General features: G+C 46.1%; 1 protein-coding gene across 1 annotated transcript; it reads right to left on the bottom strand.

Moving 5' to 3' along the window:
- Positions 1-214: 214 nt before the first annotated feature.
- LOC101123674 (uncharacterized protein C7orf50) lies at positions 215-1,494 on the bottom strand. Its single transcript, XM_004048217.5, has one exon. The coding sequence runs from the start codon at positions 1,415-1,417 to the stop codon at positions 833-835; it is 585 nt and encodes a 194-aa protein (XP_004048265.4). The 5' UTR covers positions 1,418-1,494; the 3' UTR covers positions 215-832.
- Between the last annotated feature and the right edge of the window lie 23,252 nt (positions 1,495-24,746).

The following is a 24,746-nucleotide window of genomic DNA, read 5'->3' as shown; positions in this document are numbered from 1 at the left end:
GTGCTGGGATTACAGGCATGAGCCACCGCTCACGGCCATGAATGGATTGCTGTTGAATGTGGCCAATGCACAGGTGTTTATGACATTATAATTTACTTTATTTGTAACCTGCAAGGTTACCAGGAATTATAAATACTTAGATAAGGCACTCAGCGTTCCTTTCTCATTGTTTACACATTTAAAAAAATTTTTTTTTTTTTTTTTTTTTTTTTTTTTTGCTGGGTCGGGTTTTATTTCAAATGCAGCCACAGAGACGGTTTCTGCACAGGTACGTGATCCGACTCCACAAGCTCCCACCAGGGGCTCCCCATGACCCGCAATGACGCTGTGTGGGGTCAAAGGAAAACAGGCCACAGCCAGGCCCCTCGATGGACGCAGGCAGGGGACCAGGAATGCGGCCCACACAGGGGGATGGGGAATCAGGCGGAAGGTGCAGGTTTGCAGCTGGCGGGAGGAGCCAGCGTGCCCCAATCTCTAAAATATTCCCGGTAGAAAAATAGACATTTCCCTCCAAAGCAGATTCCTGGGGCTGGAGGGTCCCTCCAAGGCCAGGGGTCCGGGTGATTCCAGAGCATCCACGCTCTGCGCTGAAGGCACTGAACCTGCCATCACTGTCAGAGCCGTCACCGGCCAAGGAGGGTCTGAAGGAGGGAAGGGGCCCTTGCGAGGCTCTGGTGCTGGTGATCCCGGCCCCCACCACCGGAGAAGCTGAAAGCCCTTGCTCAGCCGCTGCCCTACTGGCGATCCCGGCCCCCACCGCCGGAGGAGCTGCATCCTGTGTGGTCTGAGGCAGCCCTGCACTGGGCAGCGGCCCCGCCCCGCGCTGAACCCACTAGGAGAGCAGCTGCAGCACCTGTCGGATGCGCTGGGCCCTCCCCGGCAGGGGGGGATCAGAGCCCTCCTCATCCAGCTCCCGCATCAGGGCTTCCGCCTTCTGCACCGTCAGTTCTCGGGCCCGGCCCTGCAGCCCCTCCAGGTAGGCCAGCAGGGTGGAGAAGTGCTCATCGGGAACCTTGTCACTGTCATACATGTGGAGCAGGAGCCAGGTCTGCCTCGTCTTCTGAAACCTCCAGTTCTTGTGCTTTTGGGCCCATCCGCAGAGGTAGTCCAGGGCCAGTTCGGCCCCCGAGCGCCTGGCAGGCGGGTGCTGGGCCACAAGGCCTGCCTCCCGCAGACGCTGCCTCTCCTCTTTCTTCCGTTCCTTTTTCAGCTTCCTTTCCAGGACCCTCTGCTCCTCTGGGGACCGCTCTGGCTCTGCGTCCAGCCCGGGCCTGAGCACAGCTTCTCCCTTGGAGCCGGCTCCTTCGCCACTTGGTGCAGCCTCAGGGCCCAGCAGTGGCCCCTCTGCTGACGCCTTCTTCAGCTTTTTGTTCTTTTTCTCTGTCACTTCAGGAACTTTTCTCTTCTGTTTTGCCATCCTGCGCCCACCTGCGCCCACGTCGCCCACCTAAGCGTGAACAGCTGCCTTTAAAAAATTTTAATGTGCAACTGTGCGTGTGCGTATATGTGTGTGTATGTGTGTATATAAGCTCATATTTTTTCTTTTTTCCTTTATATCATAGGATTTTTCTCATGCTATTTTACAGGTTTTATAAATGTTTTAATGGTTATATTACAGTCTATCGTATAAATGAGCTAATTTGACTCAACTATTACTCTAATAATATCTTAAATTGTTTCTAAGGAAAATTCTTAAATTGTTTTAGTAATAAAGATAAAATTTTGTGCATTAATCTCTTCTGTCTTTTCAGATTAAAGATCAATTCAGAGAAGTAGGATTAGTGGGTTAATGATCATGACATTTTAAGGCATTTTCTTTTAATCACAAAATTATACCAAATTATCTTCCCTTTAGCAGTTACATCGCAGTCTAGCCATTGAATATGGATATTCACATATGTAACCTTTTTCAAATTCCACATGCAAAATGCAGATTATTATTGTTTTAATTTGCATTTTGATTTATAGTATGGTCGAATGTAGTTTCCCTTTAATTAATTTTATTTTTAAATAGTTTGCTTATGTTTACTGCCTTCACTGAACTTCAGGGTCATGCTTGCCTTAACCAACGTGCACAAATCATTAATATTAAGGTTATAACCTCTTACATTTGCTACACACTCCCTCTCTGTCATATTTAATTTTAAACATAAAAATTGTTTTTAATTTTACATTTTTAAAATTTTCAGTGCAGTCTACAATATCAACTTTCTACTGTGTAATTTTTTCGATTTGTATTAAGCTTAAACATTTTTCCCACCCGGAAAATGAATATCTTTATTTTCTTCTGCTCTTTGTAAATTTGTATTTAAATATTTTCTTTTTTATTATTTTATTTATTTATTTGAGACGGAGTCTTGCCCTGTCCCCCAGGCTGGAGTGCAGTGGCATGATCTCTGCTCACTGCAACCTTCACCTCCCGGGTTCAAGGGATTCTCCTGCCTCAGCCTCCTGAGTAGCTGGGACTACGGGTGCCCGCCACCACGCCCGGCTAATTTTTCTATTTTTAGTAGAGACGGGGTTTCACCACGTTGGCCAGGCTGATCTTGGACTCATGACCTCCGGTGATCTGCCTGCCTTGGCCTTCCAAAGTGCTGGGATTACAGGCATGAGTCACCACCGTGCCTGGCCTAAATATTTTCTTTCTTTCTTTTTTTTTTTGGAGACGTAATCTTGCTCTATCGCCCAGGCTGGAGTGCAGTGGCACAATCTCGGCTCACTGCAACCTCCGCCTCCCGGGTTCAAGCCATTCTCCCGCCTCAGCCTCCTGAGTAGCTGGGACTACAGGCGCCCGCCACCACGCCCGGCTAATTTTGTTTTTGTATTTTTAGTAGAGACGGGGTTTCACCGTGTTAGCCAGGATGGTCTCGATCTCCTGACCTCGTGATCCGCCCGCCTCGGCCTCCCAAAGTGCTGCGATTATAGGTGTGAACCTGGCCACTATTTTCTTTTTTAAATTCACATATCCAGAACTGGTGGCTTACAGAACCCCATTCTAGGTTATGAGATTGACTAATTTATTCATTCATTTAGTTATCCATGACTTCAAGAAATAATTATTTGGTGCCAATTCCTAGCTCTGTGCTAGGAATTGGAACACGAGCATTTCCTCTCCTGACAAGCAAGTGTATATAGCAGCTCCGCAAGGTTCTGTGTGGCACCTCGGGAAAGTGGTCCAGCGACAGGGGACACCTGGGGAAGAACGAAGCTCACCAGGGCTCAGGAAACAAGGTGATTCAGACGCAGGGCTCGAGGCTTGAGACGGGAGGGTGAGGGGGGCGTGTTTGAGGCGGGGCAGGGTATGCTGAGTTTTAAGGCTGTGAGGAGGAGGAAGTCTCCCGCACTGAGGCCTCAAGGTAGGATGGACTAAAGGTGCCAAGGGGACAGGCAGGACCACAAGCCGGCTCAGCTCAGGCAGAGACCAGGTGAGGAGGCAAGCAGCCTCCTGGGATTCCATTCCGGGGCAGGGGCAGCGTGCAGGGAGCAGGCTAATCTAGGATGACATCTGGTTCATCACAGTACAGGTAGATATTCTCATGGGACATAGATTCTTATATGTTATGTATAGATTGTCATAGTAGATTAGATCTGCTATACGCTATGGACCTAATCTATATCTTGCTTACATTTCCTCCACCTCCAGGGCTGCACCTTACAGAGGAACCAGAGTGGAGCAGAAGCTCTGTGGCCATCAAGCAGGAGGTGAGGTTGTCCTGGACCAGCGCAGTGGCTGCTGAATGGAAAACGGGACAGGCATAGAGGCTACATGAAGGTATCTTGAAGGTCTTGCTCAAGAACTGGATGTGGTGCATGAAGAGAAGGAAGAAACGATGAATTCTTGGGCTTTGGTTTGAAATTTGGTAAATGTGCCATTTACTGGGATTGAAGCAGAGGGCAAGTGAAGAATTGTTTTAGTTTAAACTTTGAGATGACTCAGGTATTGAAATAGTGAGTAAGGAATAGAAATTTGGGTTTGGAGGTTGGGGGAGGATTCTGGGTTGATTTTGAATTTGGGAGCAGGTAGGTGTTATTTAAAGTCCATAGTGTAGGCCGGGCATGTAATCCCAGCACTTTCGGAGGCCGAGGTGGGCAGATCACTTGAGGTCAGGAGTTAGAGACCAGCCTGGCTAACATGGTGGAAAACCCAATCTCTATTAAAAATACAGAAATTAGCCAGGCATGGTGGCGCATACTTACAATCCCATCTACTCGGGAGGCTGAGACAGAAGAATTGCTTGAACCCGGGAGGCAGAGGTTTCAGTGAGCCGAGGTTGCACCACTGCACTCCAGCCTGGGTGACAGAAAGACTCCCTCTCAAAAAAACAAAAAATAAATAATAAATAAATAAAGTCCATAGTGTATAGCAGATCTAATCTAGTATAACAATCTATATACAAAATATAAGAATCTATGTACTTTAAGATTATCTACATGTACTATGATAATCCAGATGTAATAATTTTCTTCTGCAAGAAAAGTCAAAGTCACAGGACTGGATGAAATTAGCAAAGGAGGGAGTACAACTAGAGGAGATTTCAATGGGCTGTTATGGCCCCTGCAAAAGTGAAGGCCAAGGGAACCCCGTGAATGCTGAGTCCTGATGTTGAGGCCGGTGGTGCCACACATAGAAGAGGGTATGAAAGAAAAGGCTTATTACTCAGATGATGGCCAACTCTGGGTGAGTGGGGCAGGCCTCCCAAGCAGGTCCAAAATGACTCGAGAGAGCCAGGAAAGGATCCTGGCTTGGGGTTTTACTGTGGTCAGGGTGCATTGAGTTAGGGTTTCCATACACAGGCAAGGGCTTGTGTGATTGACTCTCCTGCTGGGACCAAAGGAGGGAACACTGAGAATTTCTTATCAGTGTGTGTGTGGAGGGGAGACTTCCTCTATCCTCTTAAGTGCAGTCCCTGGGGCCTGTGAATTAAGCTGACAAAAGAAAGACTAACAGGAAAAAAAAGGTTTATTTGTATGCATATGTTAGCAAACAAAAGAAGTAGCTAGCTTGCTAAATTAAAGTTAGTGGCTTATAAACCTAACTTAGAAGGGAAAAAGGAGTGGAGAGAAAGGTTTCTATGGGAATTGGGAAGAGCAAATAGGTTTCTTTAGGAAAGACAAAAGGGTTTTTAGGAGAACAAAGAGGAAAAAAGAAAGTTTCTAATAATGTTTGTTTATGCAGGTGTGAGTGGTCTTTCCCATCTACCTCAGGTCCATGAAACTTCCCCGAAGAGGGGATTTATGATAGGGCTACTCCCCATCTTCTTCCTGTGAGTAGAAACTGCCCTAAGGGGAATTTACGGCAGCCTTGGTTTTAAAAAGTTTCTGCTTAATATTAAGTCAGTTAAGGGGTGCTCCAGCTTCTTTCTGCATCTGTTGAATCTCATATGTCTTCAGCATAAAATAGTCTTCATTCCAACTCTGGGGTTCCTAGTGGGTCCCCACAGTAGCTTGTCCAGATGTGGGGCAGAGGGGAAGAGGGAAGGGGGGCTTAAATGCTGTCATCAAACAGGCTCCTCATTCCACCTGCCGACCAATAGGGCTCTGGTGGAGCGATGCCTAGCAGCAGAGTGGAGAATTTGGCTGTCCAGGGAGGCAGGAAAGCTGGGAGGGGAGAAGAGAGAGGAGTCAAATGACCAGAAGGTTTCAAAGCATGGGGAGGGTCCTCTCAGTTCAGTGGGGTAAGGAGGCTGAGGCATTCACTAGATTTGCCACAGGCAGGCCGGGGAGAGGAGTGGTTTCAGTGGAGTGGTTGAGCTGGAAGCCTAATTGAAGAGTTTGTTAGAGAAGTTAGGGGTGGCAGAATACGCCACCCTAAAATATGCCACTTTGTCGTAAGGACTATTTTGAACCGAAGGCAGTTGAGAAACAGCAGACAGAAGATCTCCGTTTCTTCCCCCTATTTGCCTAAAAGAAGGACAGAAATTGGTAAAGGTGCCCTCCTCCCTTCTCAACCCGGAAGGAGAGAAGTTCATTGTTAATCACAGGAGACAACTTCAGACTCTTGGCAGCCTAGAGACAGCACCAGAGGAACCCACATAACAAACCTTGCTAACTACCCGTATCGTCCCATTGGTCTCCCCATATATTTGCCTTTCCGCAATTTGCCACTCCTTGAAAAGTCAGTCCTTGGCCTTGTCACTTCTCTGCTAGTGTACTGTTCTTTGTTAAGATGCTACATAACTGGCCAGGCGCGGTGGCTCAGGGCTGTAATCCCAGCACTTTGAGAGGCCAAGGCAGGTGGATCACAAGGTCAAGAGATTGAGACCATCCTGGCCAACAAGGTGAAACCCCATCTCTACTAAAAATACAGACATTAGCTGGGTGTGGTGGTGTGTGCCTGTAGTCCCAGCTACTCAGGAGGCTGAGGCAGAAGAATTGCTTGAATCTGGGAGGCGGAGGTTGCAGTGAGCTGAGATCGCGCCACTGCACTCCAGCCTGGTGAAGGAATGAGACTCCGTCTCAAAAAAAAAAAGCTACATAACTGTCCCTTTTGGTTACTCATCTTTGAGTTTGGTGTGTCTGCACAGTGCACAGTTAATAAACTTCTGTTTGTTTTTCTCTGGTTGATCTGTCTTTTGTCAGTCTAATTTGCAAGGCCCCAGCTGAAAATCCTAGAAAAGTGGCAGGAAAAGGAATTTTTCCTCCTCTAGGGTAGTGAAGATGTAAGCATAGGCAGATGCTAAATAAGTTTTATCATGAAATGATGTGGGTGTGGGGTCAGGACAGTTGTTTCTAGGTGATGGGAGCTGCTAGAACAGGTTAGTATGCCAAAGAGCGACAGGGGTCCCCAGGAGAGGGAGGTAATGGGGTAATGATGAGGGTGGGAAGTCTTCCTCTAAGTGAGAGGACCCAGAGCTGGGGAGGGAGGGGCCTTGACAGGATGTGTGTGTCACGTTGGAGGAAGAGGGGGTGCTTTCCTTCGCTGGAGTATAAGGGGGTTCATTAGCTGTGAGTGAGACAGGGTCGTGGACTCTTAGGACAAGGGAGGAAGTTGGCATTTTGTATGCCCCTGTACTTTTCCCCACCCTTTTGACTACAGAGGACAAACGTCCTAATGAGAGTTGGAGCCGTCTATGAATTAGCTCCAGGGAAAATACAGAAAGAAAAATCCAATCACATAGAGGGCTGGCCTCCTTTACTGAATTATTCTACCTCTGCAATAAGCAGTTAGCCCATGCTTCTTAGCCTTCTTTTGGTCTTAGGCCCTTTTGAGATTCTGATGAAAGCTATAGAGACACTCCCCAGAACAACGCACATGCCATTTTGGGGAATTTAAATACTGGGGGAACTCTAGGCCTCTTGATTCATATCCCTTATGCTGGAGGATACTCTGGGGGCAGAAGGGGCATGCAGCCCTGGCCTTTTCTTGGAAAAGTGGCAGATGCCATCATGCCCATATAGAATTCCATCTGCTCCTGTTCCTTGAGATCTGGTTAACACAGGCGACATGTGGCTTCACAAGATTCCAGCCTCCCTCCATCCCCACCCATCTCCACAACAATTATAACTTTATAGTCTCCTAATACAAAGAGTGGCTTCATTACCCATTGTTGACTAACCCTTAGATAAAACTGAAATTCTCAGAACAGCCCACATTTTCTCCTTAGTGGTCCTTTTTTTCTGAGCAAGAATTTGATTTCATTTTCCCAAAGGGCGTAAAACCTTCATTTCATTTACTCAGAAAATATTTTTGGAGAGTTGGGTCACTCCAGGCATGGTCCTAGGAGCTGAGGAGACTAAGAAGGCCGAGGCAAAAGGGAGCCTCTGTCATGGTGGGGGACGGAGCGCAGATCAGCCAATACATTGTAAAATGATGAGTTTAAATAGATGTAACTGCTAGGAAGAAATACTCTACGTGAAGGTGTATCAGAAAGATCTCCCTCTTGGCCAGGCACAGTGGCTCATGCCTGTAATCCCAGCACTTTGGGAGGCCAAGGAGGGTGGATCACGAGGTCAGGAGTTCAAGACCAGCCTGGCCAAGATGGTGAAACCCCTTCTCTACTAAAAATGCAAAAAAACCCACAAATTAGTGGGGCCTACAATCCCAGCTACTCAGGAGGCTGAGGCAGAGAATTGCTTGAACCTGGGAGGCGGAGGTTGCAGTGAGCTGAGATTGCACCACTGTACTTCAGCCTGGGTGTCAGAGCAAGACTCTGAAACAAACAAACAAAAAAACTCTCTCTTCCCTACAGTGAACCAGGAAAAAGGAGAGCATTTGGGTCTCCCCTGGGAACGAATCTACCCCTTAATGCTGCTCCTTGGACGTGATGCGTGTCGCATGGCCCAGCCTAATGTCCATGGGCCTGGCAGTGTTCCGACGGCCTCCTGGTCACCCTGCTGGTGAAGGAGAGATCCTCCACCCTAAAAAGGGTGAGACACACACAGTGCAGACATCGGCCACATGAGAACTGCAGCAGCTTCTTGGTCACAAATACTCATAGCCTGGGGGCAGAGGACACCATACTCTATGCTGTGCAGGCCACACCGAGACACCACACTCCATGCTGTGCAGGCCACACTGAGACACCATCTCCATGCTGTGCCAGCTACACCAAGGACACCGCACTCTGTGCCATGCAGGCCACACAGAGACTGCCCTCAGGAACACAGTGAACCAACAGGGCTGTGGGAGGAGGTTTGTAGTGACAGGCGGGGTTGGTGTCTGGTTCCTGCCGGAGGATGTGTTGGGTTTTTGAAAATAATTCTGCAAGCTGGCAGTAAAGTGAAATCTGTTAGGTTGAGGACCAGGTGGGGTTCAGCTGCTCTGGAACTAGCTGGGTGGGGAGCCTTTTCCACTGGGTGGGGGGCACTTCTGGTGAGGGCAGGGGAACTCACAATTAAGCCTTTGGGGTCTGTGAGGCTAAAAGATGTCATGGCGGCACTTTGAAATTTTAGGTCTTGCAATATAGGAGGGACTCTTGGCTTAAGGGAAGGTCCTGGAACTCTCATGACTGTGGACTGGTGTGGGAACTCCTCTTACAGCAAAGTAGGGGTAAATAATGCATTCTAATTTAGAATATATTCTATATTATATAGAGAATTATGTATATAATATATATTATATAGAGAATTATATATAGAATATAAAAATATATATAGCATGCAATAATGCATTCTACTCCCAGTGTGCACATTAAAAAGAGTAGGAGATGCTTGCCAAAGTGCCCTTCAAAAAAGGCCGTACCAATTTATTCTCTTTTCTACAGTGCATTATCATACAGAGAACGTCAGTTTGAGAAAGATAACATGTCATCGTAGGTATTTTAACCAATTCCCATGATCGTTAATAAACGTGAAAACACACTTTTAAAATTAATTTATTTTTGAGACAGGGTCTCGCTCTGTCACCCAGGCTGTAGTGCACCAGCACCATCACAGCTCACTGCAGCTTTGAACTCCTGGGCTCAGGCCATTCTCCTGCCTCAGCCTCCCAAGTAGCTAGGACTGCAGGCACACATCATCATGCCCAGCTAGTTTTTTTTGTAGAGATGGAGCCTCACTGTGTTGCCCAGGCTGGTCTTGAATTCCCGACCTCAAGTAATCCTCCTACCCTCAGCCTCCCAGGGTGCAGGGGTTATAGGTGTAAGCCACTATACCAGGCGTGAAAATTGTTTTATACATTTGTAGGCCATTCATATGTGCCCAGACCCTTTGTCTGTTTTCTTTTTTTTTTTTTTTGGCCTACTATAAAAAATTGATTCGGCCGGGCCCAGTGCCTTACGCCTATAATCCCAGCACTTTGGGAGGCCGAGGCGGGTGGATCACGAGGTCAGGAGATCGAAACCATCCTAGCTAACACGGTGAAACCCTGTCTCTACTAAAAATACAAAAAAATTAGCCAGGCGTGGTAGCGGGCACCTGTAGTCCCAGCTACTCAGGAGGCTGAGGCAGGAGAATGGCATGAACCCAGGAGGTGGAGCTTGCAGTGAGCCGAGATGGCGCCACTGCACTCCAGCCTGGGCGACAGAGGGAGACTCTGTCTCAAAAAAAAAAAAAAAAAAGATTGATTAATCAGAGTTAAAGTAAATGTAGACTCTGAATATAAACCCTGTGTAGACATAGTGCATATACCTGATTCTCCCATTTTTATACTTTGTTTGGAATCTTTTGTTGTATGGAAGTTTTAAATTTCTGTGTAGTCAATTATCATACTTCTATCATTTCTGCGCTTAATCTTGCTTAAGAAGGTCTTTTGTACCCCAGTTTTGTAAAACGTGCTCTTATGCTTTTAAAGCACTTTTCATGTTTATGCCTTTACTCCGTGAGGAATGTGTACTTGCACAAAGTGAGATAGAGATCTAAGTTTCTAATGTAATTGCTCCAGGAATTTGTTTCATTCCATTGTTTTATGTGTCTAACTCTGCCAATATTTGAATTCCTAGGGTGTGTGTAATGTACATGTGGTGATACATGCTTTTTTTTTTTTTTTTTTTTTGAGACAGAGTCTCACTCTGTCACCTAGGCTGGAGTATGCAACGGCACGATCTCAGCTCACTGCAACCTCCGCCTCGGCCTCCTGAGTAACTGGGATTACAGCTGTGCGTCACCATGCTCAGCTGATTTTTGTATTTTTAGTGGAGATGGGGTTTCACCATGTTGGTCAGGCTGCTCTCGAACTCCTGACCTTAAGTGATTTGCCTGCCTTTGCCTTCCAAAGTGCTGGGATTACAGGTATAAGCCACTGTGCCCTGCCTGCATTAAATAGATTTATTAATGTTAAAATATCCTTGCATTCTTGGGATAAGCTCTACTTGGTTATGATATATCATTATTTTGGTTCATGCTGGATTTGATTTGATAATATAGAGAGGACTGAAGAGCTGAGCACTGGCAATTAAAGGTGGCATCACAAATGCCACTCCTTGTCACATTCCACTGGCTAAAACCAGTCACACGACCACGCATAACTTCCAAACGACAGGAAGAAGTAGAGGAGAATTGGATACTGTCCAACAGTATGAGTTTCTATCAGTCAGGGGCCACACCATTTATCATCCAAACTGGAACACTTTTGAGAGTGAAAGGGGTGTTATTAATAATTATGCTGAGATGACGTGTGTTGGGTTTTGAATATTTCTTCATTAGGCCATGCACGGTGGCTCACACCTATAATCCCAGCACTTTGGGAGGACAAGGCGGGTAGATTGTTTGAGCTAAGGAGTTTGAGACCAGCCTGGGCAACATGGCGAAAACCCGTCTCTACAAAACAATACAAAAATTAGCTGAGTGTAGTGGTATGCACCTATAGTCCGGGCTACTCGGAGGGGCTGAGATGGGAGGATTGCTTAAGTCCAGGAGGTCAAAGCTACAGTGAGCCATGATCTCACCACTGCACTCCAGCCTGGGTGACAAAGCAAGACCCTGTCTCAAAAAAAAAAAAAAAAAAAGGCAGGGCGCGGTGGCTCACGCCTGTAATCCCAGCACTTTGTGAGGCCAAGGCAGGCGGATCACGAGGTCAGGAGATCGAGACCATCCTGGCTAACATGGTGAAACCCCTTCTCTACTAAAAATACAAAAAAATTAGCCGGGTGTAGTGGCGGGCGCCTGTAGTCCCAGCTACTGGGGAGGCTGAGGCAGGAGAATGGCGTGAACCCGGGAGGCAGAGCTTGCAGTGAGCCGAGATCGCGCTGCACTCCAGCCTGGGTGACAGAGCGAGACTCCGTCTCAAAAAAAAAAAAAAAAATTGGTTTTTTTTTGGTGAATGTGTGTATTTATTGGGTTGAAAAGTTTTCCCCCAAATTCACGGCCACTCAACCTGTGAATATGACTTTATTTGGAAACAGGGTCTTTGCAGATGTAATCAAGGTATGATGAGGTCCTCTTGGACTAGGGTAGGCCCTAACCCAATGACTGCCGTCCTTATAGGAGGGAAAGTTGGACACAGAGCAGAGACTGCCACATGAAGGTGAAGGCAGGGCATGAAGTTAGGTTGCCATAAGCTAAGGGACACCAAGGATTGCTGGAAGCTCCCAGAAGTGGGAGGTAACCCTTCTTCCCGGGGAAAAAAGGCAAGGGGTCTGCAGTCCGTGGGAAGCCAAGCTAGGAGAAGAGGATCCTCCATTCCCAGTCAGCTCTTTGTCCAGGCAACCCTGGTCACTGCAACACACCATCACCATTCCTAATGATGAAACAGTCAATGTATGCCTCGTATAATCAGGAACAACACAGGGACTGTTACCAAAACACCAGAGAGTTTGGTCTAGGTCCTGCTACTTGCTGCACAGAAAACCAATCGCTGAGACATGAGTAGTGCAGGGAAGAAGGCTTTAATCGGGTCCTGCAGCCAAGGAGACAGGAGCTCAGTCTCAAATCCATCTCCCTGACCAACTAAAATTAGGAGTTTATATAGCAGGGAAGAAATGTAACTATGTGTGAGAGAATGGGAACTAGGGAGGGGCAAGGAAGCCATCATGATGAATGAGAGGTCTGGCATCTCATTATCTGGATCAGATGATCTGGTGAGTTTGATATTTTTTGAGAGGCCTGGGGTCCTTTCCTGAGGAAGGAACTCAGATAAAACAAATGTAAGTTTCAAGCTTAAAGACCAGAGGGCCAATTTCTATGTTTATTAAAAAAAAACTGTCTAAGGGATTATTGGGTTGGTTTCAGGGTCTTTAACCATGACCACTTTAATATGTTCTGAAACAGAAGTAAGATGGAAAGTAAAAACAAAATTATAATAACCTGAAGATCATAGGGTGATCTACCTAAAATTGGAAACAAAAATCAATAGCAAATCACTTAAAATGAGAGTTCAGTCATACATATTTTTAAAAATCAGTAGTTTTCTGATATATTTTCAATAAGCTGTCAGAAAACATGAGCCAAAATGAATATAATTCATAAAACAAACAAAAATAATGTGTAACATGATACCTAGGTTGAAAGACAAAAAAAAAAAAAAAATCTTTAAAAATAAACATCCTGGGTGTGGTGACTCACACCTGTAATCCCAGAGCTTTGGGAGGCCGAGGCAGATGGATCACTTGAGCACTACTCATGTTGCCATCCTGGGCAACATGGCAAAAATCCCATCTCTATAAAAGATACAAAAACTAGGAGGGTGTGGTGGCGCATTTCTGTACTCCCAGCTACTCAGGATGCTGAGGTGGGAGAATCGCTTGAGCCCAGGAAGAGGAGGTTGCAGTGAGCCAAGATGGCACCACTGCACTGCAGCCTGGGTGACAAATCAAGACCCTGTCTCAAAATAATAAAAACAACAACAACAACAATATCTCTGTTTCACCTTTCACCATATTAGCAAGCAAAGGGAAAATGTGTATAGTCGCCATCACAGTTGCTGAAAAAGACATGTAGTAAAAGTTATAATTCATAACCTCAACATTACCTCTTTAATATTGTCCTGATTTTTAAAATCAACAAAATCCAAATAGCGTATAGATATTTCCTTAGCATGATGAAATGTTTACTTATTGTGGAAATAAATTAATATCACCCAAATGAGTACAAGCAAAGGTTGTTTATTACAGCTTGCTGCAGTTGGAGAGTCAGCACCATCGCTGGTGTTTCCAGGGCCTCCTTGGCTGGCTGAGGAGTGGGGAAGCTTCATGGTGGGAAAAGGAAAGGCCTGGGTGGGCCCTGAGGAAGGCTGCTAGCCTGGGGACGCTGGGGCGATCGATTAGAAGGGGGCGATCGATTAGAAGGGGGCGACCTATGAAACTGATTAAGGTTTGTCTTTCTCTGGTTGGTCTTAAGTTGAAAGCAGGGGCAAAAATTAGGAGAGGTGACGGTTTTTAAAAATTTTTATTTACTTATTTTTAATTTTTAAATTATATATTCACAAATTACAGTTATATACATTTATAGGTAAAAAGTGATGTTATGACTTTTGAATACAACGTGAAATAATTAAATCAAGCCAATTAAATCTATTCATCACCTCAAATATTTGACATTTGTGGTGATGAGAACATTTGAGATTTCCTCTTAGCAATTATTAGCTCGATTATTAGCACTCAATTATTAGTTCTATTTACCATGTTGTGCAATAGATCTCAAAAAAAAAAATCAAACTTGTTCTATCTGACTGAGACTTTGTACCATTGATCATTATCTCCCGTTTCCCCCACCCTCTGCCCCCGTAACCACCATTCTCCTCTGATTCTATGAGTTCAATTGTATCAGACTCTACACAGAAGTGAGAATATGCGGTATTTGTTTTTCTGTGTTTGGCTTATTTCACTCAGCATAAATGTTCTTCAGTTTCATGGCTGTTGTCACAAATAACCATTTCTTCCTTGTTTAAAGGTGAATGGTGGCCGGGCGCAGTGGCTCACGCCTGTAATCCCAGGACTTTGGGAGGCCGAGACGGGCAGATCACGAGGTCAGGAGATCGAGACCATCCTGGCTAACATGGTGAAACCCTGTCTCTACTAAAAATACAAAAAAATTAGCCGGGTGTGGTGGCGGGCGCCTGTAGTCCCAGTTACTCGGGAGGCTGAGGCAGGAGAATGGCATGAACCTGGGAGATGGAGCTTGCAGTGAGCAGAGACTGTGCCACTGCACTCCAGCCTGGGTGACAGAGCAAGACTCCGTCTCAAAAAAAAAAAAAAAAAAGTGAATAGTATTCCACTGTGTATATACTGCATTTTTTCTTATCTATTCAGCCATCGATGGACCCTTAGTTTGATTCCATATCTTGACTATTGTGAATAGTGCTGCAAGGAACACAAGAGTGCAGATAACTCTTCAACATGCTGATTTCAAATACTTTGGATAAATATCCAGGAGTGGGATAGCTGAGTCACTGTCAGCTGTTAAACACGTCCTGGCAATTTGGGGCTTGCTATTACAGGGGTTCTTGTTTGGCTTCCTGGACAGCTTGTTGGATAGTGGCCTGACTTCCTTCAAGTCTCACTTACAGCAGGCTGGCCTCCTGGGCTGGTTGCTGTAGACAGCAGGATGGCCTCCTGAACTAGGCTGCAGGTTGTGAGAAAGATCCTTTTTTATACATAATCTGCCCATTGTCTATTTGTATTTTCAATCTCTCACTACTGATATCTCTGGTCAGAAACCAGTGTCCTGCTTAATGCTAAGACTCTAGAAACAAGAAAAGTCAAGAACAAGAATGTAAACTCCACATCACTTCTTTATTTAATATCGTCCTGGAAGCAAATGCAGTTAAACAGGAAGTAAAATGGAAGACGTGAAACTTGGTCAGGAAGAGACTAAATTACCACTGTTTGCAGATGATATTTAAAAACAGGGGTGGTGACTCATGCCTGTAATCCCAACACTTTGGGAGGCTGAGGCGGGTGGATCACGAGGTCAAGCGATCGGGACCATCCTGGCCAACATGGTAAGACCCTGTCTCTACTAAAAATACAAAAATTAACTGGGCATGGTGGTGCACGCCTGTAGTCCCAGCTACTCGGGAAGCTGAAGCAGGAGAATTGCTTGAACCTGGGAGGCAGAGGTTGCAGTGAGCTGAGATTACACCAGGCATTCCAGCCTGGACGACAGAGCGAGATCTGTCTCAAAAAAAAAAAAATATATATATATATATATACAGGTTATTATTACTATTATTCGGAGATGGGGATTGTGGAAGATTGTATTTTCCAGAGATGTTCACAGAATTAACGTCTCTCCTCCCAACTCTTCTGTGTGTGACCATGTCAGACCAGCTATTGAGACTCATAACCCACAGAGTATGGGAGTACTAATGGTGACTGACTTCAGAGGCAAGGCCAGAAAAACCCCATGCAGTTTTCTCCTGGTTTTCTCAGTGCACTCACTCTTTCTCGAGATTCAGCTGCCCACTGTGAGAAGCCACCTGTTGGTGCTCTAGCTGACAGTCCCACCAGAGCCCAGCCTTCGAGCAGCAGGCCTGTGAGTGGAGAAGCCTTCAATCCTGCCTCTGTTTTTTTTTTTTTTTTTTTGAGATGGAGTTTCGTTCTGTCGCCCAGGCTGGGGTGCAGTGGCCTGGCCTGGTCTCGGCTCACTGCAAGCTCCGCCTCCCGAGTTCACGCCATTCTCCTGCCTCAGCCTCCTGAATAGCTGGGACTACAGGTACCCACCACCACACCTGGCTAATTTTTTGTATTGTTAGTAGAGACGGGGTTTCACCGTGTTAGCCAGGATGGTCTCAATCTCCTGACCTTGTGATCCACCTGCCTCAGCCTCCCAAAGTGCTGGGATTACAGGTGTGAGCCACCGTGCCTGGCCTCTTTTTGTTTTTTTAAAGTCCTCCCAACTGAGGGCCTGGACATCAGGGAAAAGAAATGAGCCACCTGTGGGCTTCACCATAGTGGCTCAAAGCAAAAGCAGTTCTAAATGACAGTATTTCTTGGCTTGATCTTGAGGTGCCGCTGCTGTGGGCAGTGTTAGCCCTGCTACATGGTGGCTCCTGAGAGGCCAGGGTACAGCTGCAGATCCCAGCTTTACAGCTGCCCCAAGAGTCAGGGAGGGCACAGAGCATGGGGCTGCAGCAGGAGCCTGATTTGGTCTGTAAGGTTGTTTTCCAGGAATGCTGGGGCTGATGGAATTGGACCCCTGGTTGTCCAGTTTTGGTGGAAGTAAAGTGTATTGGGCTGCTTTGGGACACAGGGACTTAGAGCCCCTGGGGACCATGGGGCCAGGGAAGCCCTACTGGAAGTTAGTATCTAAGTAATTGTAGCAGGTCTTAATGGTGGATCGTCCACGAGGTGGGCACCCTTCATGTTCCCAATCTGTAGATGAAAAACCGAGGCTTAGAAACCTGCCCATGGCCACAGAACCCCACTGTGGAGCCATGTTTTCAATCATGATGTCTGTAGAGGGTCACTGGGAGACGTTTTAAAAAGAAATTGACAAAATAATTCCAATTTCATCTTGAAGAATAGACACGTGAATATGCAGCAGAGTTGCATCTTACAGATCTGTGTTGACAGTGAACTTGCAATTAGGAAATATGTGGAAAAAATTACTACTGCAAACCCCTGTATCAGGTTTCCATCACCAAGACAGGCTCCCTGCAGCACAAAAGTAAGGAATAATAAGGAAAGGCATTCTTCTATCCATTGTTTTCATTTTATCTTCAACTCATGTGTCATATTTTCTTTTTTTTCTTTTTGTTTTCTGAGACAGGGTCTCACTCTGTCACCCAAACTGCAGTGCAGTGGAGCAACCTCAGCCCATTGCAGCCTCAGACTCCCTGGGCTCAAGCAATACTCTGACTTCAGCCTCCTGAGTAACTGGGACTATAGGCATGTGTGCCACCATGCCTGGCTAATTATAGTCCCCCTCCCCTCCCCTCCACTGCCTTCCCCTCTCCTCCGCTCCCCTCCCCTCCCCTCTTTGACAAGCGTCTCACTCTGTGCCCAGGCTGGAGTGCAGTGGCGCGATCTCGGCTCACTGCAACCTCTGCCTCCCAGGTTGAAGCGATTCTCCTGCCTCAGCCTCCCGAGTAGCTGGGACTACAGGCGCTCGCCACCACACCCGGCTAATTTTTTGTATTTTTAGTAGAGATGGGGTTTCCCCATGTTAGCCAGGATGGTCTTGATCTCCTGACCTTTGACCTTGTGATCCACCTGCCTCGGCCTCCCAAAGGGCTGGGATTACAGGCGTGAGCCACTGCACCCGGTTTATAGTCCCATTTTCATAGGTGAAGTGTGTGCTGGATGCAGTTCCACTGTGGCTGGGAAAGTCTTACTTAGAGGTAGCACTGTGACGTGGACCTGGCCATACATCCTGGGGATGCACCCCCACTTTGATAATCTCCCCTAAGAGTGGGACTGTTCCTGTGGATTAGTTCCCCCCTCTAGCTCTGACATTCTGTGATTCCAAAGGGCAATTCCCAGGACTCCTTCACTCTAGTTAGGGCTGTCAGCTCCCAGTTCTCCGTGTGCTTTCGCATGTAATAAAGGGATAAAACACGAAGCATTCATTCTGTTTCATAGAAGGATGAAATTAGAGATTCTCACATGATTTAAATAGTGCTTTTGATAGAAAAAGTTTTTAAATCTTTCCTTTTGTGGTGAAGGAAGGGATAAACAGGAAAAACAATGAACAGAAATAGAACCATAATTTGTAAAATTTCCCAGAAAATATGGAAAAAATTGCAACTCCCCTTGAAAACAAAATAATACAAATTTAAAGTACCCCAAAAAGAAGGGGGCAAAGAAGTCCATAAAGATACTGGGCCCAGTAGGGGGGCTCACATCTGTAATCCCAGCACTTTGGGAGGCCAAAGTGGGAGGATCACTTGGGCCCAGGAGTTTGAGACCAGCCTGAGCAACATAGTGAGACTCTGTCTCTCCAAAATTTTTTTAAAAATTTAGCTGGGTGTGGTGGTGCACGTCTGTAATCCCAGCTACTCGGGAGGCTGAGGTGGGAGGATCACTTGAGCCTGGGAGGTTGAGGCTGAGGTGACCCATGATTGAGCCACTGCACTCCAGCCTGGGCAACAGCGTAAGATGCTGTCTCAAAAAAGAGAGAGAGAGAGAGAGAGAAATACTGTTCCGCACTGTTTCAGTTAGCTCATTTTGTAAATGAAACCAATCCAATTGTCCCACAGACAGTCTTTGGATAAACATAGAAACCGACCCTGGTCTTAAAGCTTGAAACTTACTTTGTTTTATCTGAGTTCCTTCCTCAGGAAAAGACCCCCAGGCCTCTCTAAAAGTATCAAAGAACTGAAACTCACCAGATCGCCACATCCAGACAATGAGACTGTCTTATTTATCATGATTATTTCCTTACCCCTCCCAAGTTCCTGTTTTCTCACACATTGTTACCTTTTCCCCTGCTATATAAACCCCTAATATGAGTTGGTCAGGGAGATGGATCTGAGACTGAACTCCCATTGCCTCGGCAGCAGCACCTGGTTCAAGCTTCTTCCTTGGTAATACTCATCATCTCAGTCATTGGCTTTCTGTGCTGAGAGCAACAGGACCTAGACTGAACCTCTGATGTTTTGGTAACATAAAGAATAATATTCTTTTTCTTTTTGAGACATAACATAAATAATAATATTCTTTTTCTTTTTGAGGCAGAGTTTCGCTCTTGTCCCCTAGGCTGGAGTACAATGGCACGATATCGGCTCATCACAACCTCCACCTACCAGGTTCAAGCGATTCTCCTGCCTCAGCCTCCCAAGTAGCTGAGATTACAGGCACCTGCCACCATGCCCTGCTAATTTTTGTATTTTTAGTAGAGACGGGGTTTCTCCATGTTGACCTCCTTACCTCAAGTGATCTGCCTGCCTCGGCCTCCCAAAGTGCTAGGATTACAGGCATGAGCCACCACCCCCAGCCCAAGAATAATACTCTGTGTTGATGTGGTAAACTTGATAAAAACACGTTGTTGTTGGCAACTTTTTACAAAACCACTGTGCAAAGCAATTTGACAATATGTATTCTTCGTAATACAACATATGGGTATAACAATAGCATATAATAATCACAAATGCACTCTAAGATCAACAATTTTATATTTATTATTTCACTTAATTTTTACAATAATGCTGTGAGGTGAGTACCCTTACGTGTCCTGTATTACAGATTAAGCTCAGAGACATTAGTTATGAGCTCTAGGCCACATAGCTAAGGGAGGTGCAGCTGGGATTTAAAGGCTCAAAGAATTTGGAGACTGTTACCCTTTAACTCTTACTGACTTAGATCTATCTATATTCCAAACCACTAAACAGCAAATCAAACAAACAAGTAATTTGACCATTCAGCTTTGTAAAAGAACCACACAATGTTATTGGTGTATGAGAGAAATAAAATATAAAGTGATGGAGGCCGGGCACGGTGGCTCACGCCTGTAATTCCAGCACTTTGGGAGGCTGAGGCGGGCAGATCACGAGGTCAGGAGATCGAGACCATCCTGGCTAACACGGTGAAACCCGATCTCTACTAGAAATACAAAAAATTAGCGGGGCGTGGTGGTGGACACCTGTAGTCCCAGTTACTCGGGAGGCTGAGGAAGGAGAGTGGCGTGTACCCAGGAGGCGGAGGTTGTAGTGAGCCAAGATCGTGCCACTGCACTCCAGCCTGAGCGACAGAGCAAGACAGTCTCAAAAAACCAAATAAATAAATAAATAAATAAATAAATAAAAAGCCAAAACCATAAAGTGATGGAAAATAAAGGATTTCCTAGGGGTAATTTAAAACAATTCAATTCCACTTAGAAATGTAAATGGGAGGAAGGTTAACACTATAGAATAAATAAAGGATACATTTCATAAAAAGCGCAGTTGCAGAAGTACTGCATGTTGTTGGTAACACTGCGGCATGTCCCTCAGCACTCACTCTCACTTTCTGGGGAGAATTTAAATTACCTTGTGTGATGGCTGAATTGCGTGCCCCTAAAAATTCCTATGTTGAGGCCCTAATCCCCAGGACCTCAGTGGATATATGTGGAGACAGGGTTTTTACAGAGGTAATCAACTTACAGTGAGATCATACTGGTGGGTCCTAACTAACATGACAGGTGTCCTACAAGAAGAGGAGATGAGGACACAGACAGAGGGACAGCCATGTGCGGACACAGGGAGAAGACACTGCCTGCAAGCCAAGGGGAGAGGTCTCAGGAAAAATATCCTTGCCGACACCTGGCTCTCGGACCTGCAGCCTCCAGAACTGTGAGAAAGTAAATGTCTGTTGTTTCAGCCACCCAGCCTGTGGGCCCACGTTGCAGCTGCTCTAGACACCAATGCCCTTTGCATCCATGTGTGCTGGTGAGGCACCGTGCCACCTGGGGCCATTCCCTCGTCCCAAACTCTCTCTGCCTAACGGGTCTGGCCAGCATGTGAGACAGAGCATTTTCCCTCAGTGTTCTGCACTGTTGCATGAATTCTAAAGCACCAGCATTTGGGAGAAAGCAAGGGGGAGTGACAGCTATGGTGCCCATCATTTAGTTGACAATAATAAGGTGCAAGCCAGAGCAAACGTGTGCTCCTCAGCATGGGGACTTGCACCCGTGCTGCAGCCTGCCTTGATTTCCTGGAGTCTGGCATATTTCACTCTGTGAGCAGGAAACCGGCTAACCAATCGGCTGCAGCACTCTCTACATTAGTATCATGCTACCTGGAAATACATAAGCCTGCCTCGTCATCAATAAGACAATTCAAGATGTCGTCAAAAGAGGGGCCTGTTTTCTTTTTACCGATAAATGTTATTCATTGTCAGCTCATGGGTACTGGGGGGCTTCGTGCTTCACAGCCCAATCCCTCTGAGTAGACTGCATTTTTTTGTTTTGATAAAATTAGGAAAGTAATCAGCAGAGCTCCTGACTTTGTCCCTCTTTTTTTTTGAGCTGTGTTGTTTGAGAAAGTGCTTGAGCACTGAGGTTGTTGGCAACTGTGGAAGCATTTTGGAAACAAATAATAAAAAAAACATAATAAACACTTTTGTTTACATGTCCTAGCTTTATGGAATCTGAAGAAGACAAAGGACCCACTCACATGTTGGGCACTTGCTTTAAAATCTTACTCTTGGCTGGGCGCGGTGGCTCATGCCTGTAATCCCAGCACTTTGGGAGGTCGAGGCAGGCGGATCACTAGGTCAGGAGATCAAGACCATCCTGGCTAACACAGTGAAAACCCGTCTCTACTAAAAATACAAAAAATTAGCTGGGCGTGGTGGTGGGCGCCTGTAATCCCAGCTACTCGGGAGGCTGAGGCAGGAGAATGGTGTGAACCCAGGAGGCGGAGCTTGCAGTGAGCCGAGATCGCACCACTGCACTCCAGCCTGGGCAACAGAGCAAGACTCTGTCTCAAAAACAAAACAAAACAAACAAACAAACAAAACCTTACTCTTTAGTAGTCAGCTTCATGGGCTGACAGCTGCACTGTTTCTCAGGGCCCAGCCCTCTGAAGGCCCATGCTTGGCCTAATACTCTGCTATCACCATCTTGAAATTCTTAATAATTTTGAACAAGGGGTCCCCACATTTTCATTTTGCACTCAGTCACGAATTATGTAGCTAGTCCTGCTCTTTAACCAGGAGCCAGAGATACGGTCTCCAAAAGGAACATACCTATTTACTAAGTGAAAGAAGCTAATTTGGAAAGGCTATATGGTTCCAACCCTATAACATTCTGGAAAAGGCAAAACTATGGAGACAGTAAAAAAAAAGATTAGAGATGAATCAGTCAAGCATAGAGGATTTTTAAGACAGTGAAGCTAGTCTGTGGGATACCGCAGTGGTGGACACATCATTATACATTTGTCCAAGCCCACAGAATGTACAATGCCAAGAGTGAACCCCGCTGTCAACCATGGATTTGGGTGATGATGTGTCAGTGTAGGCTCATCAATGGTAACAGATGGACCACTCTGTGGGGGATGTTGACAATGGGAGAGGCTGTGTGTCTATAGGGCAGGGGAGATATGGGAATGCTCTGTATTTTCTGCTCCTTTTTGCTGTGAACCTGAAACTGCTCTAAAAAAATAAAGTTTACTATAAACAAAAAGAACAATGCACCAATGAGGATCTGGGAATGACAACGTGAGGGTTGTTGTGCAAATGGTCAAATCCGACACCTACAGGGTGAGAACCGGGAGAAGGAGGGCAGAGATCCAGCATCAGGACATGCCTGACCCCAGTTCTGCAGGCTGTGGGGATAATAGAGCTGTCTGCTTTGACGGGGCCAGAACTTGCAGTCCAGTAACCATGCAGGCTGTCCCGACGCCCGTGTCTGCCAAATCTCACTTTTTCCCGGCAACAGGCCAGGTCATACCAGCCAAGAGACTTTTCCGGGAGGCTGAAGGCACACCGTCCTTGTGAAGAATGCTGAGCAGTTGTAGAGTTTGTTTCTTTTAAACACGAAACTGCTGAGGATAAACATGAAATGTTTTATTTATTTAAAAAAAATGTTTTTCCTTGTTGCGGTTCCTATTTTTCCTTGTTGCGGTTCCTATTACCCAAAGGATTGGGTTTGCTTTTTTTTGCTGGCATTTCAGGGAACTCTCATTTACAAGCAAAACTCATGCTTTAAGTTTTAGAACAAATCCAGACAGACTGCCATTGGGGTTTACCGGTCTTTAAAAACCAGTGATTTATTTAATGTTGTTGATGAAAACCTAGCTTCCAAAATGTTTTCCTGTGAGATGATTGCTTGGTCTTAGTTTCTAGAAGGCTGAGTTTCTCCACCACTCAATCATGTGCAATGACCTCACCCTTTCATCTGCCCAGGAAGGGAAACCGACTCCAGTGTCCATAGAGACATGCAAGGGAGTCTGGCTCTCATTTCCTGACTTGCAGAGAATCCGGCTGGCTGCCCCTCGTTTCAGTGGGACTGCTCAAAGCTGAGAGCTCAATTTCAGCAGGAAATGCAGAATCAGCATTAAGAAAGCCAATGTTTCCCAAATTCCAATCAGACAGTGAGTTTCAAATGCTGTATAGTCATGCAGTAGTTTTTGAATAGAAAGCAAGCAAGCGTTAAGACAGCAGAAAAGACTATTTTCCAATCTGTGAGGTTTGTGTTGCCAAAGGGAGAGAGAGTGCAAGGTTATTCTGGTAACTTAGGAAGTATAAGTGACTGAAAATATCCATTTGTGCATGCTGAGGGGCTTGATCTGTACAATCCAGCAGGCAAGCATGCTTTCATTGTGTTATCCAGACACTTGAGGCTAAAAAAAATGTAGGCCCGGCGCAGTGGCTCACGCCTGTAATCCCAGCACTTTGGGAGGCCGAGGCAGGTGGATCACCTGAGGTCAGGAGTTTGAGACCAGCCTGGCCAACATGGTGAAACCCTGTCTCTAACAAAAATACAAAAATTAGCTAGGTGTGGTGGTGGGCGCCTGTAATCCTAGTTACTTGGGAGGCTGAGGCAGGAGAATCGCTGAACCCAGGAGGCAGAGGTTGCGGTGAGCTGAGATGGCGCCACGCACTCCAGCCTGGGCAACAAGAGCAAGATTCTGTCTCGAAACAAAACAAACAAACAAACAAAATCCAACCTTGACTTCTCAGTACCTTGCGTTGTAATCCTGCACAGACTGAGGAGAGATCATGAGCACACAGAAACATTTGGGGTTCTAGGGCATTGACGCCTGCAAAACAGTCAGCTGCCTTGTCTGATGCTCAGGGAGGTTGGGCCGTGCCCTTGGCCATCCACATTCCTTCCTTTACCAGGCTGACATCCCACTGGCAACACCTGGACTGCAGGCTGGTGCGCACCACCTCTGCCCCCTCCACACTTCTCTCTTTGGGTCCCTGTCCCACTCCAGCACTTACTGCCTCTCTTGGTGGAGCACTTTTTCCTGGACAGTGTCCTGAGGACATCTGGAGAAAGCCCCTGCCCTTCTGAGATCACTTTCTACACCTGCACAATGAGAAAGTGGCACCTGAAGCTACCTACCTGTTCTAAGGCATTAACAGGTTTTGAAACCATCAGGTTAGATCCATGGCAATTTCTGGGGAACCCATAGGCACCCCACGAACTCTGCCTTGTTGGAGGAGCTAAGTGAAGAGTTCTGGTTACAGCTGAATGTTCAGGGCAACTCCAGAGGCCCCCCCACAGACAGTGGGCTTTCCTCCTGTGTTTGTTTTCTCAGGTTTGCAGCCCACACTGCTCTGAGCAAATATAAACCTGCTATTTGTCCAATGCTTTAAATCCCAACAACATTCCCAGATTAAACATCATACATACTCCAGTGATGGTGATTTGAGATTGGCCAAGCTGGCAGAATCTAGTTTAACAGTGGAGGGCGTTGGGGTGCAATGGAGAGAATTCAGACTTGCAGTCAAGGGAAAGTCAGCTGTAATGTGAACAATCTTCTTGGCCTTCTGCAGGTGTTACTT

Source organism: Gorilla gorilla, chromosome 13 (assembly GCF_029281585.2).
Source record: "Gorilla gorilla gorilla isolate KB3781 chromosome 13, NHGRI_mGorGor1-v2.1_pri, whole genome shotgun sequence".
Lineage (NCBI taxonomy): Eukaryota > Metazoa > Chordata > Mammalia > Primates > Hominidae > Gorilla > Gorilla gorilla.
The sequence above is the reverse complement of the archived record's forward strand: the minus strand, read 5'-3'. Positions and strand labels throughout refer to the sequence as shown.